The following is a 23932-nucleotide window of genomic DNA, read 5'->3' on the forward strand; positions in this document are numbered from 1 at the left end:
ATCTTCAAATCTAATTTGGGAAATTGGGAAATGGCAAAATCAAAGTTTCTGGCCAGCTAGATATGGTTAATGGAGATTAACACTGCAAATCCCACTCTGTTTAATATATTTCAGATGACATTAATATAGCCTATTTTGGGGCACCACTTTGTTATTTATTTCAGCTTCTTAAAAATATTTATAAGGGGGAGTTGGTCTTTAATGGGTATGAAGCTTCAGTTTTGAAGATGAAAATGTTCTGTAGACTGGTTGCCCAACAGTATGAAGATACTTAACACTGTATCATAAAAAATTATTAAGAAGGTAAATTTTAAGTTACAGGTATTTTACCACAATTAAAAAATTTTTAAAGCTCCAATAACCAAGAAAAATGTAATAAGGGCTTTTATAAGTTTATTTCAAATAATGAGTCTTCTACTTTTCTTAAGGATCTTTTACCTAGAACACAATAATACTAGGCAACCAGAAGAATTACTATTTCTTTTTTCTTTATTGGAATAAATTTGATACACAATATTATTTTGGGGTTTCAGATGTACAATGTAGTGACTTGATAATTATATACATTACTAGTTGCTTGCCACAAGAATTACTTTTTCTTAAATGTGATGCTTGTTTAGGCCAGGGATCATGAACTTTGAAGAAACAAGTCCTGACTATCTGATCCCTCTTCTTCAGGCATATCTTAGGTTCTTGGAGTTGAAGACAGATTAGTTTGAAGGAAAGGGACAAAGATGAAAGAAAAGAGCTTAGGTGAGGAGGGAATTAAACAAATTAGTCTTGAACCAGTGCTTACAACAGCACCTGGTATGTAGTGTTAAATATGCTTGTCCAGTAAAAATATCCCATAATAAGAATCAGCCCATCATTCAAAAGTAACAAACCACTTAAATAGGTGGTTTAAGAAATAAGAAAAATGAAATAATTATAAAATAGCTTAACAAATCACTTAAATAACTATTTAGGTTAATCAAGTTAAGTCCTAATATTTTACATGATTAAGCTAATAAAGCACTCATTCTTTATCATGAAGTAGTTTTAAATAGGGAAAGTGGGAAGATAAAATTGATGCTTGGGAGTGAATGGAACTACGGAGCATTCATAGGGGGGATCAATGGGGCTGCACGAGATGCCAGAAAGGTGATAGACAAGGCCAAGCGCATGAGCACAGTGAGAGGAAAAATGGGTCAGGATGTGACGTTAATTTCTCCTACTTTTTACTTCCTGGAGGTTCTCACTGTTGGATCAAACTGGATATCATGGATAGCATCTCTGCCAGCCAGCTCTATGCCATGATATCTGAATTAGCGTACCAAAATTATGTTTTTTAGTTCTACATTGCTTTTAAAAAACTTTATTGAGGTGAAATTCACATAACATAAAATCTACCATGTTCCACTGAACAATTCAGTGTGTGGTGTAACTACTACCTCTTCTACTTCCAAAACATGTCCATCATTCCAAATTAAAACCTTAAACCATTTACCTTACTTTTTAATGGGTGTTTTATTTTAACAGAAAATCCTTCTATAATTTATTGCAATCAAATGTTCATCTTATTCTCAAATAACTATTTTTTGTTTGTCTGTTTGACCTCTGCTTTTAATTAAGAACTACATTTTGATTCTATTTTTTATATGTGCCCAATCATGCCAACTTGGCTCTTCATAAAGCAAAAATAAATTTCTGTCTTCTTCCACATTTTAGTTTTAGGATATTTTATGCCATAACTTAATTTTAGGTATAGTCTAAAGTCTTTATGATTTGTGTGTATGTGTATGTGTGTTCCACCCAATGAACTCAATTTTTTGTCTCTTGTCTCTGTAATGTTGGCAAATCATGAAATCCTTCCTTATTTTCACTACTGCTATTCTATAGAACTTCCCATGTTAGTACCAAAAGCAGGATGAGATCAAATAGGGGCAGTTCTGCCACGTTTGTAAATTATATGAGCAGCCTTATGCAGACAGTGTCTAACCCTGAGAGCTATAAATCAGAGTGCATCATAATGTAAGTTGGTCACGGGGATGGTAGTATGGCATGGAAGATATGGCCAGTGGTTCTGTGACATCCTCCTATGTTGACAGATAGTAACTTCACTAGTGGGAGTGAGGATTTACTAATATGGGTAACTGTTGAACCACTCTGTTGTTGTATACTTGCAACCAATGTAAGATTGTTTATCAGTAATACTTCAACAACAAAAAATCAGAGTGTAATAACATGCTTTTCTCCACACTTTGGTAGTATTGATTTTCTTTTTGTGTTATATAAACTTTTGATGATTTTTAATTTGAGCAGATAGCAGAATAGAATCCTAGAAAAATTAAAACTCACAATGATTCTATGTAATTCCTAAAAATTGTTGCTAATGCTAATGGTTTTTCTAAACAAAGAATTTATCTTTTCTCCATTCAAGTGAAACAAATTTTGGCAATGAAATAATTATCTTAACTAAAAAACTTGGTGCATTTTTCTGTTTTAATATGCCTTGTTTTGAGAAAATATGATTTATGTCTATATTACATATTTGCTATATTGAACAAAGGTAACAGGCTAGTTCAGATTTGAGTGTTTTTAGGTAATTTGCGATGTATGAAGTATGGATTTCTGTCATGTCAAGCAAGCTGACAACTATAGCTAAGAAGTTCCTCCCAGTGAAAAGTAATAATGACCATTTTTGGAGCATGTGCTATGTACAAATTACTGTGGGTACCCAAGTATATAAATGCATTATCTCATTTAATCTTTACACCAACTCTGTGAGATGAGTTCATTTTACAGATGTGGACATAACATTCAGAAAAAGTTCGGTAATTTTGCCCAATATCACACACCTAGTGCATGGCAAAGGCTTAACTCCAAAGCCTGTGTGTTAATCTACTATATTATGGCATAATATACCTGAGATCGAGATGCAGAATTATGCTGGCCACGAGTGTTGAATTTTGGCTGGAAAGAGGGGAGTCTGTGGTAGCTTCTAAATTCACTTGGTCCCTTTTCTCACATGTTGACCCCGTGATTCCAGTAGATGGAGTGTTTCTCACAATTCTGGAGGTCAAGGTTTTGGCACCTTGGGATTCAGGCACTGGCTGTTTCCTTTCTTGGAACCCTCCCATAGTACCACGTGGTTATTTCTAAATTTAAATTCTAAGGGACTGTCATTCAAATTCTAAGGAATGCTAGTCCCTTCTTCTAAGTCTTTGGCCAAATGTTATCTTCTAAGAAGTGAACTCTAACCACACAGTTTTTTAAAAATTGCATCCCTGTCCCGCAGCACTCCCAAACTTCCCATGCTCTGATCTACTCTCTTTTATTTCCATATACTCATCACCTCCTAATGTACTACATAATTCACTTAATGGTGTTTCTTGTGTGCCTGGTTCCCCCTGCAAATTTTAAGATCCAAAAGGACAGGGGTCTTTGTTTTGCTCACTGATGTAGCTCAAGAATAATGTTAGACACACAATAGGGATTCAATAGGTTGGACAAACTGGGCAGATCATTTCTCCATGTTTTATGGTCAGTGAGAGTGAGTCTGGAGTGGTGTCATTACATTTAGGAAAATCATTGATTTCATTTTCAGATACATTTCTGCAGACATTTTTCACAGAGCAGTGAGAACAGAAATCAGGAAGAATAATTCACCAGGAGGGGTGTGTGTGAGTGTGTGTGTTTGTGTGTGTAGTTAAATATATGAGGCAATGTGATTTTTTTTAATATAAATTTATTCCTAAGACCTAGGAGTGTGGGCTAAAAATGAGTGTGGGTGTGTGTTTAATTGTTGGAAACTCAACAAAATACGGGAAGGAAACCTATCTAAAACTCAAGACTCCGGAAGGTCACCACCCATTCTCCTTCATCAACAGAACAGAATCGTGTTTCCTCAGACAAGTCCCTCAGCACACATTTGTCTCCGTAGCATAATTGTAAACATGTCTGTAAAATGATCTCTTTGTTATGTAAAACCAGCTTTAAAAACTTTAGGTATTCTTGAAAACAACTTCTGGGTGTTGTTGTTTTTTTTTTCTTTGCCTTTTCTGCCCTACTTTCCCTTTTCTATTATCTTTTATTCTATTTCTGTATTTCTATCAATATATGTGGCATTAAAAAAATTTAGAAACTACATAGAAAAAAAGAAAACTCATAATTCTATCATAGAAATCATCACTGGGTTAGTATGTTTAAATGTGCTTTTTGTCCATATCTATCTGTATATTTTTAATAATACCTTTTTAAAATTGTTTTCTATGTCCAGGCATGTGTGCTTGCATACATTTTTGTATTTGAAGACTCATGACAATTCTATGAGATACTATCTGATTTTACAGATGGTAACTGAGACTAAAGAACTAGGGAATACAGCATAGTGTCACACAGTGTGTAGAAGAGCTATAAGGCTTTCATTTCATCTTTGGTTTAAGCCGACATGGTACTTGTTGAGGTAATCTTTGAATGGATGGATGGATGGATGAAAATATAAAGGAATAACTTAAAGATGTTTAAAAATTTACTTAAGTATCTTTGTTATTGCTCCTAGAGGTTATTTTAGCCTGTAAATACCCAAGGAAGACCACTTCCTCCAGATTGGAGTGGAAGAAACTGGGGAGGAGTGTTTCCTTTGTCTATTATCAACAGGCTCTTCAAGGTAAGAAGCTGCAGACCTGACGAGGTGAGATATCAAGATCCCCAAGTACAGCCAAATCCTTTAATTTGCAAATGAGAGCAAGGCATGGCTGATTACTGAAAATGTGTTTTTGTAAGTGTGAGGTGAAACCAGCAGTCGCTGAGACCCAGAACGCGACCACCACAAAAGCAGAGGGCAGAACAGAAGCAGGCAAGCATCACGGCGGACCCTCATTTCTCAGTTCAGTCCTAGCCTATGAAGTACATTGAGATTGTTCTTGCTGGCCCAAAAGATTAAACTTTTGAGACAAAGAAAGATGGTGCAGGGTTGGACGGAGGGTCACTGCATGCTGTGATAGCTTTACCCTGTTTTCACATCACCATCTAGAAAGCTCAGCCTTCCCTGAGAAGCTCAGAGAGCTAAGACTTGTAGAAGGGTCAGTACAACTACCTTCATCCAGTGCATTACTTCTTAATTTTTAATTTGTATTACATTTCTTTCTACTCCCTTGTCTTCCTGTTGAATATGTAATGAGCTTTTAATTTAAACTGTTAATAAACATAGATAAAATGCTATGATGTCTGGGATTTCCTTCAAAATGACCCAGTGGTTAGAGGTACAGGTGTAATGAGATAGGCCATGCATTGATTACTGTTAGAACTGGGTGATGGGTACGTTGAGTTCACTCTACTATACAGTATCTCAAATTTTGTGTATGCTTGAAATTTTCCATCATAAATATTTTTAAAGTTGGAAATGTAATTTTAAGAGTGTAATAACATGTCACTATTTAAAAGTACTGCATATTGCAGCTGGCCCTTGACCAACATGGGGATCAGGGTCACCAACTCCCATGCTATCAAAAATACGTAACTTTTGACTCCCCAGAACTTAAATACTAATAGCCTGCTGTTGACTAGAGACTGTACAGATAACATAAACAGTCAATTAACACATATTTTGTATGTTATATGTATTGTATACTGTACTCTTACAATAAAGTAAGCTAGAGAAAATGTTTTTTCAAGTTGTCAAAAATCTCCATAAAAATTTTCCAATATATTTACTGAAGAAAGTCCACATTTATATAAGTGGACTGTGCAGTTCAAACCCATGTTGTACTTTAAAGAATTAAAACAAGTGCACTAATGCTTAAAGTTCATAGATAATTTAAAATATCTCTTGGTTCTTAAGTGTCATGATAAAGACTATAGACAACGGGTTGCTAATAACACAGCTGTCTTTACTTGTATTTTCTACAGTTGCCATTCTGGCACCTCAACATTGTACAAACACTGTTTTAATTCCATACACATTACTATCAAAAATTAGCCAAAATAATGTTCTTAAGACCTCCTCTCCTTTATTTTTGTAGTAGTATTATGTGGGCCACCACACATAAAGTTACTCTTCCAGCTAATTAAGCTAATCACTCCAGTATCTTGTAAACATGGGAATATTTTTATAAGTATACTAGCAAGGGAGTGAGACCAGGAAAGAGGGTTGAATTCTTTAAAATAAAATATGGAAATTGGAACTGAATGTTCTTTTGTGAGCAGTATGTCATTCTAAAAGAAGGAGAAATTTGAAATAGCACCATATATACATAACTTTTAAATATTAAATTGAGTTTATTAATGGGAATATCAGTGCATTGGTTACTGAATAAAGGGTCTTGAGGGGGGTTATATGTAGAAAGTTATTTACATTATTATTAACATCATTGTCTTGTTTTTCTGAAAGGTGATTTTAAAGATCGAGCTGAGATGATAGATTTCAGTATACGGATCAAAAATGTTACAAGAAATGACGCTGGGAAATATCGCTGTGAAGTTAGTGCCCCATCTGAGCAAGGCCAAAACCTAGAAGAGGATACAGTCACTCTAGAAGTATTAGGTGAAGTGCTATAGCTGTGTGATTACTGTTCCCGCCCTCCTCCCCATTACCTGGCCCTGGTCCCAGTCAGTAAAGTTACCACCAGCTCCTTTTCTATGGAGAGGCTATTTCTCCCTTCCCCTCATTGGCTGAAATTCTACTATTACTAATTCATTATGAAAAATTCTCTTTTCACTTAAGATTGAGGTAAATCTTAATGATCTTATGAGTGCATTTCCCCTATGAGTTCATTTTTTGATAGCTTTCAGCTTATGAAGTATTTTCCTACTGTGTAAACTTGTATCACATGAGATGATAGAAAAGCAATAAAAAAGGTAGGCCAGCAGAAATATTAAAAGTTATTTGTCAAAGAAAGGAAATTAGAACTTATTGTGCAACTAGTAAGTGTTAGGCTCTTTCACATATGTAATTTTACTTACTCTTCACTAACAATGGGATTTTTACAGATGAGGAAATAGAAATTAAATGATTTCCGCAAGTATACACAGCTAGTAAGTGTCTGGACCAGGATTTGAATCCTGATGGGGTCAACTCCAAAATCAATATATTTAGTTACTATAAGTACCCCAGATAGATATTAACAGCTCCTGATGACAACTGGTGGAAGAATACAACCTTTTCTTCTCCAAACATGTTAGTATAAACTACCAAAAAGAATAAAATAACCTCTCTTCCTTTTCCTAAGCAATCCAAACTCTTTCTAAACTACTAGTGATGATAGAACAAATTTAATTTAGAAAACCTTGCAAGAGAATCAGCTGGTATGTCTTCCACTGCTATGCAGCAGATGACCAAAAACTAGCAGTTTAAAACCCATTTATTAGCTCATAATTTTGTAGATCAGAAGTCCAGCATGGTAAGTCCAACATTGTAAGTGAGGCTGGTGCTCTGCCCCAGGTATCACTGGCTGAAATCAAGATGTCAGCCTGGCTGAGTTTGGGGAAACAGCTTCTGCCAAGGTCATGTGTGTTGGCAGACTCCAGCTCCTCGTGGTTTTGGAGGTGAGGCCCCCGTTCCATGCTGGCTGTGAGCGGGGGTCTGTGCTCAGCTCCTAGAGCCACCACACTCCTTGCCGTGTGGTCCTCTACAGTCCAACAAAATCATGTTGAATCTTTCCTGTTCTTTGAATCTGTGACTTTCCCTGCTGTGACCAACCAGAGAAAACTGCTCTTAAAGAGGTCATGTGTTTAGGTCAGACCCATCTATATAATCTCCCTATCTTAAAAGACACTGGATTTGGGACCTTAATTACATCTCCAAAATACCTTCAGAGTAATACCTAGCTTAGTGTTTGATTGAATAGCTGAGAGAAAGGATATATATACCAGGGCTAGGGAACTTGGGGTACCATCTTTGAATTTTACCACAGACAGTTCTGGTTTTCCTGGATTTGAAGGAACTTCAAAGTGAAGTCTGGTTTACTTTGTAAATCCCTGGGACCAGAATAACCTTAACTTCGGTATTGTTTAACTTGGCCAGCACGAAATTTTTAGTTTGAGTATTGGGCCTAAAAAATATACTTAGGTTTGACTTCTTTTGAATATAGTTGATAATAATACATTAAAACCATTGGTGAGGGAAAAAGTAGAAATTGTTTATGCAAAAAGGGGATAATTATTGTAGTAGCTAATGTAATGCTTGCTGTTATAACAGGTAAAACCCTGAACTCTCCGTGAGTGGCTTAATATTATAGAAGTTTCTTTCTCATGTAAGTCAAGTCCAAACACTTGGGGCAGAGACAGTATGGTGGAACTGTATTGTTTCACTTCATGAAATCATTAGAGACCCAACCTGGTGTAAGTCTCACATCTTTAACACATAGCTTTCTGAGGTGTTGACACCTACTTGGTAGCGGATGGGAATAGAGAGAGTGACTGAATGGGAACTCACAGAGGAGGCTTTTATGGATCAGGCCTGGAAATGGCATGCGTTACTTTCCCCATCATCCATTGGCCAGAACTCATGCAATTACCCTATCTGGCTGCAAGGGGGCTGGTAAAATGTGGTCTGGCTGTGTGCCCAGGAAGAAAGGAAACGGGTCTCTGGGACAAGTAGCGGATCTCTATCCCAGGCATCCACTAAGTCCATCTTTACCTGGCTGTTAAAATCCTTGTTTAGCTTATAAATAACCAGTATAATTTGACTTCCATCCTCAGTGGCTCCAGGAGTTCCATCCTGTGAAGTACCCAATTCTGCTCTGAGTGGGACTGTGGTAGAGCTGCGATGTCAGGACAAAGAAGGGAATCCAGCTCCTGAGTACACATGGTTTAAGGATGGCATTCGTTTGTTAGGAAATCCAAAACTTGGCTCCCAAAGCACCAACAGCTCATACACAATGAATACAAAATCTGGAACTCTGGTAAGGTCATTTCAAGTACTGGCCTAACAGCTGTCTTGCATTGGGGAAAAAATATTATTAGGACTAAAGTAATGGCCAATAGAGGGCTGATACCATTGCTTGGTAAGTGGAAAGAGGAAGGGGCAGCAGTATGTGCCCAGAGAAGTGATGGAACAGGCTGCTACAGGATATGGGATGTCAGTTCAGAGGAGTAAGGTGCTGGGGGCACAAAGGTCTGCACCAGGGACCTGAAGCAGGCCAAGTGTAATTCATGATGAGGGACCAGGCCGCTCACTATAGCAGCTGTCCTGGCCTCAAAAGGTAAGTGCAATCTCATCTTTACAGTGTCTGGGAATTGCATGAATGCTCTCTTGGGGATGTCCTGACCCCAGTGCCAGCCATGTGAGAATAGTCACTCTTGCCAACCTAGAATAGGATGTCTGTGTCATTAAACTCTTCCATGACTAGGCTGCCAGCTATTGACCCTCTGACTTAAGTATCTATTACTTTAGATTTAGCCCAAACTTTCTGATCAATTGAAATGCCTTTCTAGGACTACTGACAGAAACCTATAAATAAAATAAGTTCTTAAGGTTAATGACATTTAAAAATCAAGGTATTTTTACCTTTTTGTCTCTGACTTCCAGGTTAGAGGTCAGGGTAAAAAAAAAGAAGTTTTTTTTTTCCTTCATTCAAAGTAATAGAAAATACCAGTTTTAAAATGTCTGATTTCCAATTATGCAGAATCACTGCCAGGGCCATTATCAAAAAATCTTAAAGGCATAGTAATTAATGATTTTAGAGAATTTTAAAAGGAGTGTATAATTGTTCCCCTTCATTCCTTCAATCTGTAAGTGCACAATGTCATTTTAAAACTAGATTCTCTGACAAATAATAAAGCATATTGATAAAGTGGTAAGTAATAAAGCATACTGATGGATGTGGCTACTGCCTGAGGAAGGCTGTGCTCCGGCCCTTTCAGGTGTCAGCAGGCTCAGTCAGCAGTTCCAACTGATGTTTACACTGAGAAACTGAGCAGAAAATCTGCCGTCACACTCTGCTATATTTACTTTTCAAACTTATTTTTTCTCAGAGCAGGTGATAAAAGCCCTGGGGCACATCTAAAACGATATAGATTCACTTTCCTCAGTTAGCCTCAACCCTTGAAATATCTCATGATGTCAAAGGGAGGCACCAGGGCAGACCTGGGATGGGTTATTTTCTGAGAAATGAGCAACAAAGACTTCATTGTAGGGATGATAATGATTTCCTTTTAATTACCAGTTATAATGTGCTGGAAGATTATTTGGGGTTTTAGTTAAATCTGTTGTTTATATGCAGCATTGGCCTTGAGTTTGTGGTGAATATTTTTAAAGTAGTCTGGCTTTTAAGACAGTGAGAGATGATTCCATAAAGTGAAAATACACAAGGAGATGCTTTCTGTCCCAGTCTGTTGAAGTATACAGAAAGAAGGGGCATGTAGGTAGTGGGTAAAGGGAAGGGAGAGAGGAAAAGAAGGTAACAGATCAAAATCCTGGCTGTTCTTACGAACATATATTGCATGAAAATCTAAGACAATGAGGAGGTGCTCCTTGGAGGTTCATGGGTCTCTTGGGTGTAGTCCGCAGTGACCCGAGGTTGAGTTGTGGCAAGAGGGTGCTGAAAGAATGAGTCTCAGCACTCTTCTTAGCTCTGCACTGGTCCTGGCAGGATACTTTAGGGTGTCCAGGACCCACTGCTTTCCGTCTCTACTAACTAACTAACTTCCATTTATTCATCTATCCCTTCTTCCCGCTTCCCTCCCTCCCTCCCTCCCTTCCTCCTTTCTTTCTTCCTTCCTTCCATCCAACCATCTCTCTTCCCATCCTTCTTGTCTCCCTCCCTTTATCCCTCCTCCCTTCCTTCCAGAAATTCTCCAAGGGGATAAAGTTAGTAACAATTACGAAGCTGTTTATATCCAAGTCTTACCTTTCAGTTGCTTTGACAGGAAGTGCAAGGAGCAAGGGTTGGACTTTCATTTTCATCTTTTCAGAGTTTTCAAAAATTCTATAATCAATAGAATTTTTATTCTAGGAACTACCTTGATTAAGACTTTTTTAGCCCCTAGGCTACTTCCTGGTACTAGGTCTGGCTTTTAGGAGGAAGTGTTAAATGTGTGCTGCTGCAATGAACTCACTATGACGTAGAAACTGCATTAGCCCTTTCAGGGCAAGGAGGCCTTCGTTTACAAATGGTGTCTCCTAGGAATTAGAAATACCTGCTATACTCAATACTTCCATGTGCTATAAACTTTAAAAAACATCCACTGCCTTCCTAACTGTACTGCTTTCTTGTATCACACAGAAGAGATATTTCCCTATATATATTTTTTCTTTCTCTGTCAAAATAAACAGGAGGCCCAGCTATTCACTCCTTGAAGGTATGGCAGATTTTTTTATGCAGTCAAGATATAAAGTCCTACAGAAAGACCAACTTAATGGTAAAATTCAAGGGAAAAAATTGTTTTAGGAGTCTACTTATGAATTTACTGCTTAAAAAACATATTTCATTCCACAAACAGCAATTTAACACCGTTTCAAAAGTGGACAGCGGAGAATATTCCTGTGAAGCACGTAATTCTGTTGGCTATCGTAGGTGTCCTGGGAAACGAATGCAAGTAGGTAAGCATGAAATATTGGAAGAAACAAATGGTTTGCAATTAGAGCATGCAAATATATGGGGATGGGAAGGAGCAAGGTATAGGAAAGGGCTGAGTGATATGAAGTATAAACCAGAGTAATGTTTAAAATTGGCTTGACAATGTGTTGCAAGAAGCAAAGCTTCTGTTTTTAATTTTTAATCATCTCCTAATACTTAGCATCACACTTTACAAATATTGGAATTTTTCAAATAATTGTTTTAAAAAATATTCTCATCTGAACAATCTTCATTCAAATGAAAGATAAAAGTCTTGTGAGTTCTTCAGGGTCAAGGATTTGGTGTGTGTGTAGGGGAGGCAGAGTTTGAATTCTGGCTCCATCATTTACTAACTACATACTCTTGGGCAAATTATTTAATCTCTGTGCCTTAGCCTCCTCAAAAGGGAAGTAGTAACATGCTGTCTTCATAGAGCTATTATGAAGATTTAAATGATCAATATTTGAAAGTGTTAGAATAGTGCTAGAGTACTGTATTATGAGTTGCCTTTTTAGTTGTTTTCAGGTTGTGGTTGATAATACTTTTAATCCCCTAAAATACTCTGCTTATACTTATCACAGAGTAGGCTCTCAAGAAAGATGCTGAATGTAGTTATGGATCTAGTTTGCTATCAAACATGGCTGCCATACATTATATTTCACAAAATAACCTTCTTCGAATCCAATAAAATAAATGCTATAGACTCTTTTCAGATTATTTGAGTTTCAGAGCAAACTTTTTTCATTTTATTTCTAATAATTTGGTTTAATTCTTCCTTGCATTAGCCATATGTTTTGGAAATGTTTGTGTAATTGATAGGGATATCTGGAGATGGCACCTGAAACATTAAAGGTCACCCAGGAGGGCTACAGCCCGAAGCAGAATACTGAGGGATCTTCTTGGTTCAGCAGCTTGTTCTGAGCTTTGTGGGGTTGGAAATTCATTTTTTTGTGTGTAATTAGAGGTATGCAGTTACATGCACACTAGTTTGTATTGTCTATCTACAGTTAAACTCAGCATTGTTTTTTAAAGAAAATATAATCTTACTAGACTTCAGGATATTCTAAAGCACAAGACAATAATATATTTTAATTTCACACAAGTTAAGTTTTAATTTCAAGTCTTTTAAATTCAGGGATATAGACAAGGGGTTAACATCCAAAATATATAAAGAACTCACACATCTCAACACCCAAAAGGCAAATAACCCTATTAAAAATTGGGTGGAGAATGTGAACAAACAGTTCACCAAAAAAGAAATTCAGATGGCCAAAGGGCACATGAAAAGATGCTCCACATCACTAATTATCAGGGAAATGCAAATAAAAACCACAATGAGATATCACTTCACACCAGTTAGGATGGCCAGTATTGAAAAGACTAAGAACAACAAATGTGGAGAAAGGGGAACCCTCCTACACTGCTGGTGGGAATGTAAGCTAGTTCAACCACTGTGGAAAGCAATATGGAGGTTCCTCAAAAAACTAAGAATAGAGTTACCATTTGACCTAGAAATTCCACTCCTAGGAATTTACCCAAAGAATATGATTTCTCAGATTCAAAAAGACATATGCACCCCTATGTTTATCGCAGCACTGTTTACAGTAGCCAAGATATGGAAGCAACTTAAGTGTCCATCAGTAGATGAATGGATAAAGAGGTGGTACATATACACACTGGAATACTATTCAGCCATAAGAAAGAAACAAATCCTACCATTTGCAACAACATGGATGGAGCTAGAGGGTATTATACTCAGTGAAATAAGCCAGGTGGAGAGAGACAAATACCAAATGTTTTCCCTCATTCATGGAGTATAACAACGAAGCAAAACTGAAGGAACAAAACAGCAACAGACTCACAGACTCCAAGAAGGGACTAGCGGTTACCAAAGGAAGGGTTGTGGGAGGATGGCTGGGGAGGGAAGGAGAAGGGGATTGCGGGGTATTATGTTTAGTACACATGGTGTGTGTAGGATCACAGGGAAGACAGCGTAGCACAGAGAAGGCAAATAGTAAATCTGTGGCATCTTATTACACTGATGGACAGTGACTGCAGTGGGGTATGGGGGGGACACAATAACATGGGTGAATGTAGAAACCACATTGTTTTTCATGTGAAACATTCATAAGAGTGTATATCAAAAATTACTTAATAAAAATAAATAAATAAATAAATTCAGGGATACATATTATCTACCAAATTCAGTCAAGTATTGACATATATAGTCAAACATAAACGTTTGCTTAAAATATAAGAAAGTGACCCTCTTAATGGTGCTTTGGAGTTATTAAAAAATTTCATCAGAACATGCTTAAAAATTAATGCATTAATCCAGTGTTTTCCTAACTTCATTCATTCACATACTATCCTCGTAGTTTTTACCATAGCCTTCTACCATCTACGCTATTACTTTTTACATTTTCTTTAAGTGGTCCTGCTTAATTTCAATATCTAATTTAGTCTCATCTTAAGAATAATATCTGTGAAGTCATGCTGTTGACATACTAGTTCTGTATATCTACTCCTTTTGGTATAAGTTCGCTTTAAAATTAAAATAAGTTTGCTTAATGCTCATCTATCAATCCTAAGTGTTTCATGCCCTTGGTTTGGAACTTAGATCTTTTGAAATACATAAGAATTCATGAAATCTCATGTCCAGTTTTCTTTGTGAATTATCACTAATAACTTATAACCACAGACAGAATCTGTTAACTGTTCTAAAGAAGTCCTTAAAGTATAGAAAGACAGTAAATCATGGGTTTGCTGATTACTCCCAGGCTGCTTTATTCTGTAACTCCAGAAGACCCCACTCACACTTAGCATCTTAGGGGTTTGGTTCCTTTCCTTTTGGTTAAGGGAATGATACCTTCCTTCTACAGTGGCTCTTTTTTTTTTTTCCAGAGAAAGAACACAAAATATTCTCATGTGTGTTGTTACATTTTCTTTTCAGTGAAGCATAAGGTGGTTATATGACTTTCTCAGTATCTCATGGTAAATAGCAAATGAGATGAAAACGTTCCTCTAACTTAAAGTCTTCTATCTTCTATTTCATTGAAGGAAGTAAAATAAAATTTACCCATGACTTAGCACTTACAGGATAAGAATTTTTGTTAGAATTTGCTTTTAGGTTGAACCTTTTATAGATGTTAAATTCATTGACTACTACAAAGAAAATAGTAGGCACAGTTTGTTCCTCAGGAGTTTCATTTAGCTATTAATTTAATTTTGCATTAGAATATGATTATTGTGGGGTTTTTTTCTCTCTCTCTCTGATAGTTTTCATCCAATAATAGCTGAATTTCATTGACCTCTCAATATTCAAGCAAAAATGAACTGAGTTTATACCAAGCAACAGTTAATGTTTATCACTCTGGTCAAATTATTTGCCCTTTCAAAAGATTTATTCAGTTTATTTTTATAAAACAAAACAAAACAAAAACAGTTAATATTTCAGTTATCTGAGAAAATTATTTAGGTTTGGCATTTAGAAAGAATTTTGAGACCAGAAGTTTTAAGATAAGCAGACTCACTTAATTTTTCTAGAAAAATCTTTCTCAAAATGAGCACTGCTTTTAAATATTTAACATTGCTGTTGAGAAAGTGACACCTAATATTTTCTCCAAGTTATTTAATGTCATGCCAATTAATACTTGCTTTTAAAAACCAGAACTCTTTGAGGGATTACTCCTTTAAAAAGTTCAGGTAATTTACATGTTAAAACATAGGAATTATAAAAGACAGAAGAGTATGGCTCATGAAATCTTTATGGACAAAATGGAGAGATGTGACCCAAATTAAATGCTGAGATGGATTCACATGTAGTTGGATCTCACACCCAGACCATACTAATAAATTGTCTTATGTGAAGAGTTACATCAAATAGCTTGTTATATAGTTATTTCCATAAAAAAGCCATATTTGTCATTTTACTAGTGATTTGCATGAGGGTATTTTTATGGAGTTCCCAAGTGCAGAAATATAAACCTTGCAAGATTAATAATCCAATGCTTGGGAATCAGAATCATGATCTGAAAAAAAACTCACAAGCTTCTAACATGGTAATGATTTCAAACTTGAGTCCAAAAAATTCAGTTGTATTAGGTTAGAGGAGGGATGACTTAGTATCAACAGGAAAAAGCCTTGTAGTATTTAATTCATTTTAAACTTAATGGGATGACAGTTTACTGGCATAAATGTATGTAGGGATGTATGTGTGTATATGTACATACACACAAGCCCATACAAATTCAAGAAGGAAGACATACCTGACACTTAGTTTTATAGAACAACAGCGCAGGCTTTCTTTGGGGCTGAATGAGTTTTCTCTTATTTGTGGAAGGACACAGATAATGATGTACAAGAATTTTAAGTAAAATTTTGGGGGGAGGGAGTAAACTGTGTGAACTCAGTGAACTTTGAAGAGAACTTCCAATCTGATAGTTAATCATATGAATTATTACATCTTCAAATGAATGTCAGAGAATATCATACATAGATCTGGATCATAGGACTTCTTAAAATTTAAGATCCTTACAAAACTTAGTTGTTAATATTTCCAATAAATTTTGAATTGTGTCCTGGAAGTTGAGTCAGTTGAACAGGCTTCAGCAACATGAAACTATCCACATTTATGGTATGACTGCAAAGGGGAGCTTCCTTGAACTTTTGAGTTTAATGACTCCATCTGCCCATCTATTTGATGTGACCTCATGCATGGCTTCTTTCGCATTCCAGACGATCTCCACGTAAGTGGCATCATAGCAGCTGTGGTAGTCGTGGCCTTAGTGGTTTCTGTTTGTGGCCTTGGCGTGTGCTATGCTCAGAGGAAAGGCTACTTTTCAAGTAAGTGAATTTCACCCTTCTTTGCTAGACAACTTTCTGTGGATATAGAGTGTTCTCATGAGATACTGTTTCTCCTAAGATGTCCTAACAAACTCTGGAGAATATTTTTCATTGATATTCCTGCAGCAGAACATGTCCCAGATGGCATGTAGGTGAGCCTTGAAGCACCTTATCACATAGGGAGGAAAAGCAGAGCCACCTCATCACAACATTTCAGATTCCAGGGAACACAGCAGAACATGTGAGAGGAGTGGCATGGTGCAGCAGTACTGAGAGAAACTCAGTGTGGGTGGATATTTTTATAGCATATTTACATGTATTTAAGATCTCTTTAAGTTAGGCATTGCATACTCAAAATGTAAATTGATTTCTAGTTTTATGATAAGAAGTTTCATTGAAATAAATCTGTGAAATGTTTTCTCAGTGTAGAAAAATGGAATATTGAATATCAAGCTTAACTGTATTTAGAAGAGAATTGTTCAATAAAAACTAGAAACTTATTGTATTAGTTGCTTCTGAACAAGGTTTTAAATTCTTCAGATTTAGACCTCTTCTAACTCCATACACCTATTTGATGATGCAGTAGATCTGATGTAAATGGGTGATATTTTAAAATAATTTTTTATTCTCTTACTGCATTTCTTCACTCCCAGTCTTTAAAATTATTTGAGAGCTCAAAAGCTACAACTCCATCAAGTCCATTGGGGATAGTGTACAAAGTAGAATTTTTAAATGGAATAATAAATAAATTTATAGCATGAACAGGTTTTAGACCCACTGTTTTACAGTGAACATTAATTTTGGAATTTAGGTTTAAAAAATATTTTAAATCAAAATAAAACTTAAATTTAAAAGGGTTTACTAGTAATATCTATAAATAGGTATTAAGTGTCATAAAATGTTTCCATGAACATGGGTCCAAGGATATTCTGTGTACTTCAGAGTAACTGGTATTTGAATTAATAGCTGTCCTTTGGGTGATGCTCCAATCTTGTCCAGGGTCGTGTAATTTTATAAACAGACTCCAGCTGAGCCCCCTGCTGGCCTCCAGTGAAAGTACAGACAGATAAGATAACTTCAAAATGCGTATCATCTCTCTGCTTCAAAAAAAAAATTGGGGTGTTTTTATTGAAGACTTGGCAAACGAATTTTTCTTAAAATACTGAGTTACTTAAAGATTTGTTTGGTGTATTAGTAGCTCATTAGATAAGAATGTTACTCTGATGTCATCTGACAGAAAAGCATTCTCTATCCAAGAGAAGCATTTTCTTGAACTTGCATTTCAGACAGGGTTTGGCAAACTAGGACCTGTGGACGAAATCCAGCCTGTCACATGACTTTCTATGGCCCATGAGCTAAGAATGGTTTTTACAGGTGAACATTTGCAAACTATTTATAATAGAGAACACTAACATTGAACCCTAAGTAAGAGAAATGTTATCCCTCCAAAAAGAATTCCATTCTTCTAATTAGTTGGCCTGTGTTACAAGGCTTTAGTTGTTATTATTATTTTAATTCCATTGGTAAAATTTTTGGAAATTTTTTTCTTTTTTGTTATGTAGGTACCTACATAATATCCTATTTTACTTCCTGGGCCACAAACTCTACAATATTTGCCATGTGGTCATTTACAGAAAATGCTTGCCAACCCTTGATTTAGAAAGTATATATGTCAAGAAAAGAGAAAACCTAGAAAAAGAAATTAAGCCAAAATTCAGTTTTATATGAATCTGTATTATACTATATTAACTCTCTCATTAATGATATATACTTATTCTTTTGTAGAAGAAACCTCCTTTCAGTAAGTATACTTTCTTAATGCATGACTTTCCTCAAATCAACTACTTCTTCTGTTAATTATATTTTAAAGTCAAATGTGGGAAGTTGTGTTATTTGTGTAGGTTTAATCCTATGTGAAGTGACTCAAATTTATCAAAAATACATCCTACCTCATACTTACTTGTCAATACTTAATTACTTAGAGAAGAAAGAGTAATTTGACTTTGTAGGCATTTCTATAATGCTACTTTAAAAAATGTATTTACTGTATTTTGCTAAATTGAAAATTTTCAAGTAAAATTTTACCTAACATTTTTACATTTAATTGAATACCAATTCTGTGCCCAACACTGTCCTACAGACTGGCAATACAACACTTAACAAAACAGGTCCCCCAAAACCCCCTGCATCATGGAGCTTACATTGTAGTAGAGACAGCAGAAAGAAAACAAATACATAAACTCTACAGTATGTCAGGGGGTGATAACTGCGATGGAGAAAAATAAAGCAGGTAAGAGAATAGACAATACAATAGGCAATCCATAGGGTAGGAATAGAGATTATCCTTCTAAAAAGGGTGGTTAGGGAGAACCTCACTGATGAGGTGGCACTTAAGAAAAATTTGAAGGAGCTGAAATGAGTAAGTCATGCAGACATCAACAGAAAATGTGCTCAAACAGAGGGGAGAGAACTAATAGAAAGATCCTGAGGCCAGGCATGCCTGACATATTGAGGAACATTAAGGGGGCCAGTGTGGCTGAAACAGAGTGAGGACAATGGAGGGAGGAATGAGTACACAGCAGTGGGGGGCCAGACTATGGCCTTCTAGGCAGTTGCAAGGAGTTTGGCTTTGCTTCTGATTAAGATGGAAATCATGGGAGGGCTTTCTGTGGAAGAGTGGCATCCTCTTTCTTAATTCTTAGAAGCTCACACTGGCAGCCCTGCTGAGAATAACCTGTAAGGTGACAAAGTATGCAGAGAACAGGGAGGCCAGTGGGAAACTCTTTAATAATAATCTAGGCAAGAGAAAATGGCAGCTGGTTCCAAATCGGTGGTGTTGGAGATGTTGATAAGTGGTAGAATTCTGAATATATTTTAAACACTTTTTTGATTGATTAGATATGGGCTGTGAGAAAAAGAAAGAAATCAGAGATGGCTCCAAGGCTATCAGAAGGATGGAGTTACCATTTACTGAAGCGTGAAAGATTTCAGGAGGAGCAGGTTTGGAAGTGGTGGTAAGGGCATAGGTGGAAAGGTCTGGAATGTTTTGAAATTTTAATATTTGAGATGCTGGTTAGGATTGCAAGAAGAAATCATGGGTAAAAGTAACTGAATACGTAAAGCTGGAGTTTGGGGAAATAAGTAGAGTTAGAAATTCAGGAGTCACTAGTGCATGAGATCTGGATAAGGATCAGCGTTCATGTGCACTTGATCTGTAGGTGTGCGAATGCAGACCCAGCTTTGGTTCTATGGGCATTCCCCTCTCCTCTGAGCTGCTGTGGCTCCAGGTACCATCGCCTGTCTTTTGAAGACTTGGCTGCCATTGATTCCTGTTCCCAGACTTCTTGCTCAACCCTGGTCCCTCAGTCTCACCATATCCCTGTCCAAGTGCAGGATGAGGTTCAAGTTATCAGAACTGGCAGTAGCAAAGGGGGTAAGATTGGAAAGGCAGGGTATCCTATGGCATAGCCACCTCCAACCCGCCCACTGTTAACAAAGTGCCACAGACTGGTTGGCTTATACAGAAATTAATTTTCTTATAGTTCTGGAGGCTAGAAGTCCAGATCAAGGTCACAGCAGGGTTGGTTTCTTCTGAAGGCTGTGAAGGAAGGATCTGTTCAGGTCTCTCTCCTTGGCTTATGGACAATTCCCTGTCTTCACATTGTCTTCCCTCTGTCCATGTTCGTGCCCAAAGTCTCTCTTCTTAAGACCCCTGGATTAGGGCCCATCCTGATGACCTCATTTTAATTTAGTCACCTCTTTAAAGACCCTGTTTTCAAGTACAGTCCCATTCTGAGATACTGATAGTTGGGACTTCAGTGATTTTTGAGTTGTACACAGTTCAACCCATAACCCTACATGTAAAATTTTCTTTCCATGGAAAATAAAATTTGAGATTATAATGGTCAATCTTTCAAAATGTTAAATGTTAATAAATTGGCAAGTTAAAAGTGAGTAAGTCTCTGTTTTTTATATTCCACAAAAATCTTTAGTATAATAGTCCTAGGCCACAAATAGATACACAGGGCGTCTCACACACTGATGTTTTGTTGCATGGCTTTTCCTGTGAACACTGTGTTGAAATATAAGAAATTCAGTTAGGGGTTACTGACTTTTTGTATCCCGCTAAGATAAATGTTCATCTTCCTGCTGAAAATATATATAGAGGTAACATTAACTAAGAGGATATGTATTTCACAATTGGAAGTGATAATATAGTAAATGTTGTCTTTTATATTCCACAAACAGGAAGAGTAGTTCTGCATCTAAAGTCACTACAATGAGTGAAACTGTGAGTATTTTTAAAGCATATTTACAGAATGAATGTGCTTAGGGAATAGGACAGAGAAATGAAATAATTGTATGAAAATGATGGATTCTTCACTTTCAGTATACTTTGTACTAGTGTCTACAGCTGGTCTTTGGAAGGAGCTAAGTAAATGTTGGCTTTCCTCCCTGTATGGCACGGCATGATAAAGCTGCCTGACATTTGTAGAGCAAATGGGGCTTTACCATTTTTTTCTCTATTAGCCTCCCTAGTATCATTAGGTCCGGCATTATCAGCCACATTTTTTTTTTGAGAGGGCATCTCTCATATTTATTGATCAAATGGTTGTTAACAACAATAAAATTCTGTATAGGGGACTCAATGCACAATTATTAATCAACCCCAAGCCTAATTCTCAACAGTCTCCAATCTTCTGAAGCATAACGAACAAGTTCTTACATGGTGAACAAGTTCTTACATAGTGAATAAGTTCTTACATGGTGAACAGTGCAAGGGCAGTCATCACAGAAACTTTCGGTTTTGATCACACATCATGAACTATAAACAATCAAGTCAGATATGATTATGTGTTTGATTTTTATACTTGATTTATATGTGAATCCCACATTTCTCCCTTACTATTATTATTATTATTATTATTATTATTTTAATAAAATGCTGAAGTGGTAGGTAGATGCAAGATAAAGGTAGAAAACATAATTTAGTGCTATAAGAGGGCAAATGTAGATGATCAGGTCTGTGCCTATAGATTAAGTATTAATCCAAGCTAGACAAGGGCATTAAAACATCCACGGATGCAGAAGATTTCTCTCAAAACAGGGGGGGTGAGGTTCTAAGCTTCACCTCTGTTGATCCCCAATTTCTCAACTGATGGCCCCCCTGCGACTGTGCCTGTCTTAGGTTGTTCCTCCCTTGAGGAATCTTACCCGTCTCTGATCAGCCACATTTTATAGATGAGGAAATTAAGACACAAATTCTCACAGGATTGCAGTGCTGGAACTGGGATTCAGGTGCCCTGATGTTTGCAGCTTGACCCAGCAGATGGCTTTCTGCAGGTCTGTGGTTCTAGGGCTCTCCTCTGGTTATTCAAAGCACTTGGGAAATTCAGGGATGTGAAATATCCTCTGCTTTTCCTGAAAGGAGCATTTCAGAAATCCTTGAAAAAATGTAGTGATTATTCTAACTCAGAGGGTTTAGGCAATGGAAATCAGACATTTGGACCTTTGTGTACTTTCATGTTTATAAACACTACCGTGAAACACTAATTCCATCACTGCTCAGATTTTGTAGCTCTTCGGATGAACAACCTTCTAGATTATTTTTTAGGAATACAGGAAGGGGAGAGGGAGGTTCCAATGTTTTTAGTGGCCAACAGCCCTTTCTTGAGAATAGAGTGTTGGTCTATGAATTCCTTAGTGCTCTAGGGCAAGGATTCTCTAGATTTCCTTTCGGTAGAGCTGGGGGTGGCAGTGGGCATCAGTATTTTAAACACTTAAGTGATTTTAATGGACACTAACCTTTAGACCCCCTTACTTCTCCATAGTTTTTTTCTGTCCAAATTTGACTATTTTAAAAATTCCAGAATCTATCATAAAAGTCACCTTATTCTGTAGTTTACTACACCAAAAGCGTATTTTTAAATTAGCAGACAAGCAATATGTAATTCGATATTTATTCCTATAATTTGTGGAGAATCCTCCTTGAAGGTAGAACAAAATAACCTCGTCCCAGCGAACAGTAAGAGACACCTTGTGGCTGAATTGGAAGAATGAAAGTCTCTCACTTTGTCTGCATCTTCCTCTCAGTTGCCTGCATGAAAAGAGAGCTAGTCTCCAATTCTAGTTTTGCTCTATAGCAGGGTGTCTCAACTTTGACACTATTGATAACTTCTTGTAATTCTTATATAAGAACTTAGATTTTTTTTAATTACAATTTCTTGTAATTCTTATATAATGAATTCTTGTTATTTCACGAAGCCCTTTGTTGTGGGGGGCTCTAATGGGTGCTGTTGAATGCTCAGCAGCACCCCAACCTCTGCCCACTAGGTGTCAGTAGCGTACCCCTAGTGAATAAGATTTCTCCTCTAACTCCTGCTCCGGCTTTTCTACCCTTTAGGCAGTTTCAAAAACCCATCTCCTAGGATTTAATTGTTTAAGTCTTCACAAATAGATTTAGTTAAGTACATGATGCTGGTTTGTACCTGTAATATTCTCACTGTGGGTATTAGGAGTTTTACATTCATAAAATTTATGTATCTCCTTAAATATGAGTTAATACATTATATTTAAACTTCTTTTTTTTCTTTCCCTAGGATTTCAAGCACACAAAATCCTTTATAATTTAAAAGAATTCCATCTTTGAGACACACCACACCTCAGCTGTTATACAAGTTATTAAAAGTTGTTAAAAATGCTTTGTCTTACATTTGCAAAGAGGTACATGAAATAATGAAATTGGTATTTCGTTAAAATTTGTATGACCTCTAAATCACTCAAAAGTGTTATTTTAAACAAGTAGTTATGTGAGCACCTAAATAAAATACAGTCTGGCTTCTTGTGTCTGGACTAAGTTCAAAGAATCACAATACTTTGTAATATTCTTGGGTTTCTAAAGAAGTTACTAAAATATATCATATTGACTGTAAAATTAATCCACAGAGCATGAAAGTATAAGCTGCATGCATGCTCTGTGCAAGAGTCTGATGTAAGGGTTCAGAAAATACTCTGGAGGATGCAAAAGGAACCTCTGGTCTCATTTCTACCAGAATCCTCTTTTCTCCCCTAATATAATCCTTATTCTGCTTCTCATTTACCACTAACATATCCACAGAAGGGAGTGGGTCCTGTAGCCAAGGGATTTGCACTTTGTGTTTACTTCATTTCTGAGAAAAAAAGCAACATGAACACAGATACCTAACGACCATATCTCACTCATCTGGTGTTTGTCAGTGATTTCTTCATTAAACAGAATTGTGAGTCTGATAGAAACCCAGGCGTCTTATTTCACTCCCAAAGCTGCTTGTTGCTTCCTTTCCTTAACACCCAAGATCTGTGACCTTGACATCAGAACTCAGCACTGGAGCCCACATGCAGAACTTGCAGATACCCTTCCTGGTGATGGTGACTTCATATCTGCCTCTAAAATTTGTGCTGTGAAATTCTAGGCTAGGCCAAGTCCCTTACCATTATGGCCAGTGATTTACCAATCCTGCTTATGGTAGAGCCAGGGGTATGAAGAAAAGTGGTTGTCTGACACATAAAAT

At 36.7% G+C, this 23932-nt stretch overlaps 1 protein-coding gene across 3 annotated transcripts in view; it reads left to right on the plus strand.

Moving 5' to 3' along the window:
• JAM2 (junctional adhesion molecule 2) overlaps positions 1 to 23254 on the plus strand; it is a 54043-nt gene extending 30789 nt beyond the window's left edge. Inside the window, exons 3-10 of one of the 3 annotated variants that reach the window (XM_017654225.3) lie at positions 4541 to 4648; positions 6371 to 6523; positions 8680 to 8882; positions 11422 to 11521; positions 16275 to 16382; positions 18168 to 18183; positions 20631 to 20673; positions 22982 to 23254. In XM_017654225.3, the coding sequence (XP_017509714.2) occupies positions 4541 to 4648; positions 6371 to 6523; positions 8680 to 8882; positions 11422 to 11521; positions 16275 to 16382; positions 18168 to 18183; positions 20631 to 20673; positions 22982 to 23014 (764 nt within the window). In that variant the 3' untranslated portion in view covers positions 23015 to 23254. The other 2 variants (XM_073231841.1, XM_073231842.1) reach the window with 2 other exon arrangements.
• The last annotated feature ends 678 nt before the right edge of the window (positions 23255 to 23932 follow it).

The sequence above is a fragment of the Manis javanica genome, chromosome 3 (assembly GCF_040802235.1).
Source record: "Manis javanica isolate MJ-LG chromosome 3, MJ_LKY, whole genome shotgun sequence".
Taxonomy (NCBI): Eukaryota; Metazoa; Chordata; class Mammalia; order Pholidota; family Manidae; genus Manis; species Manis javanica.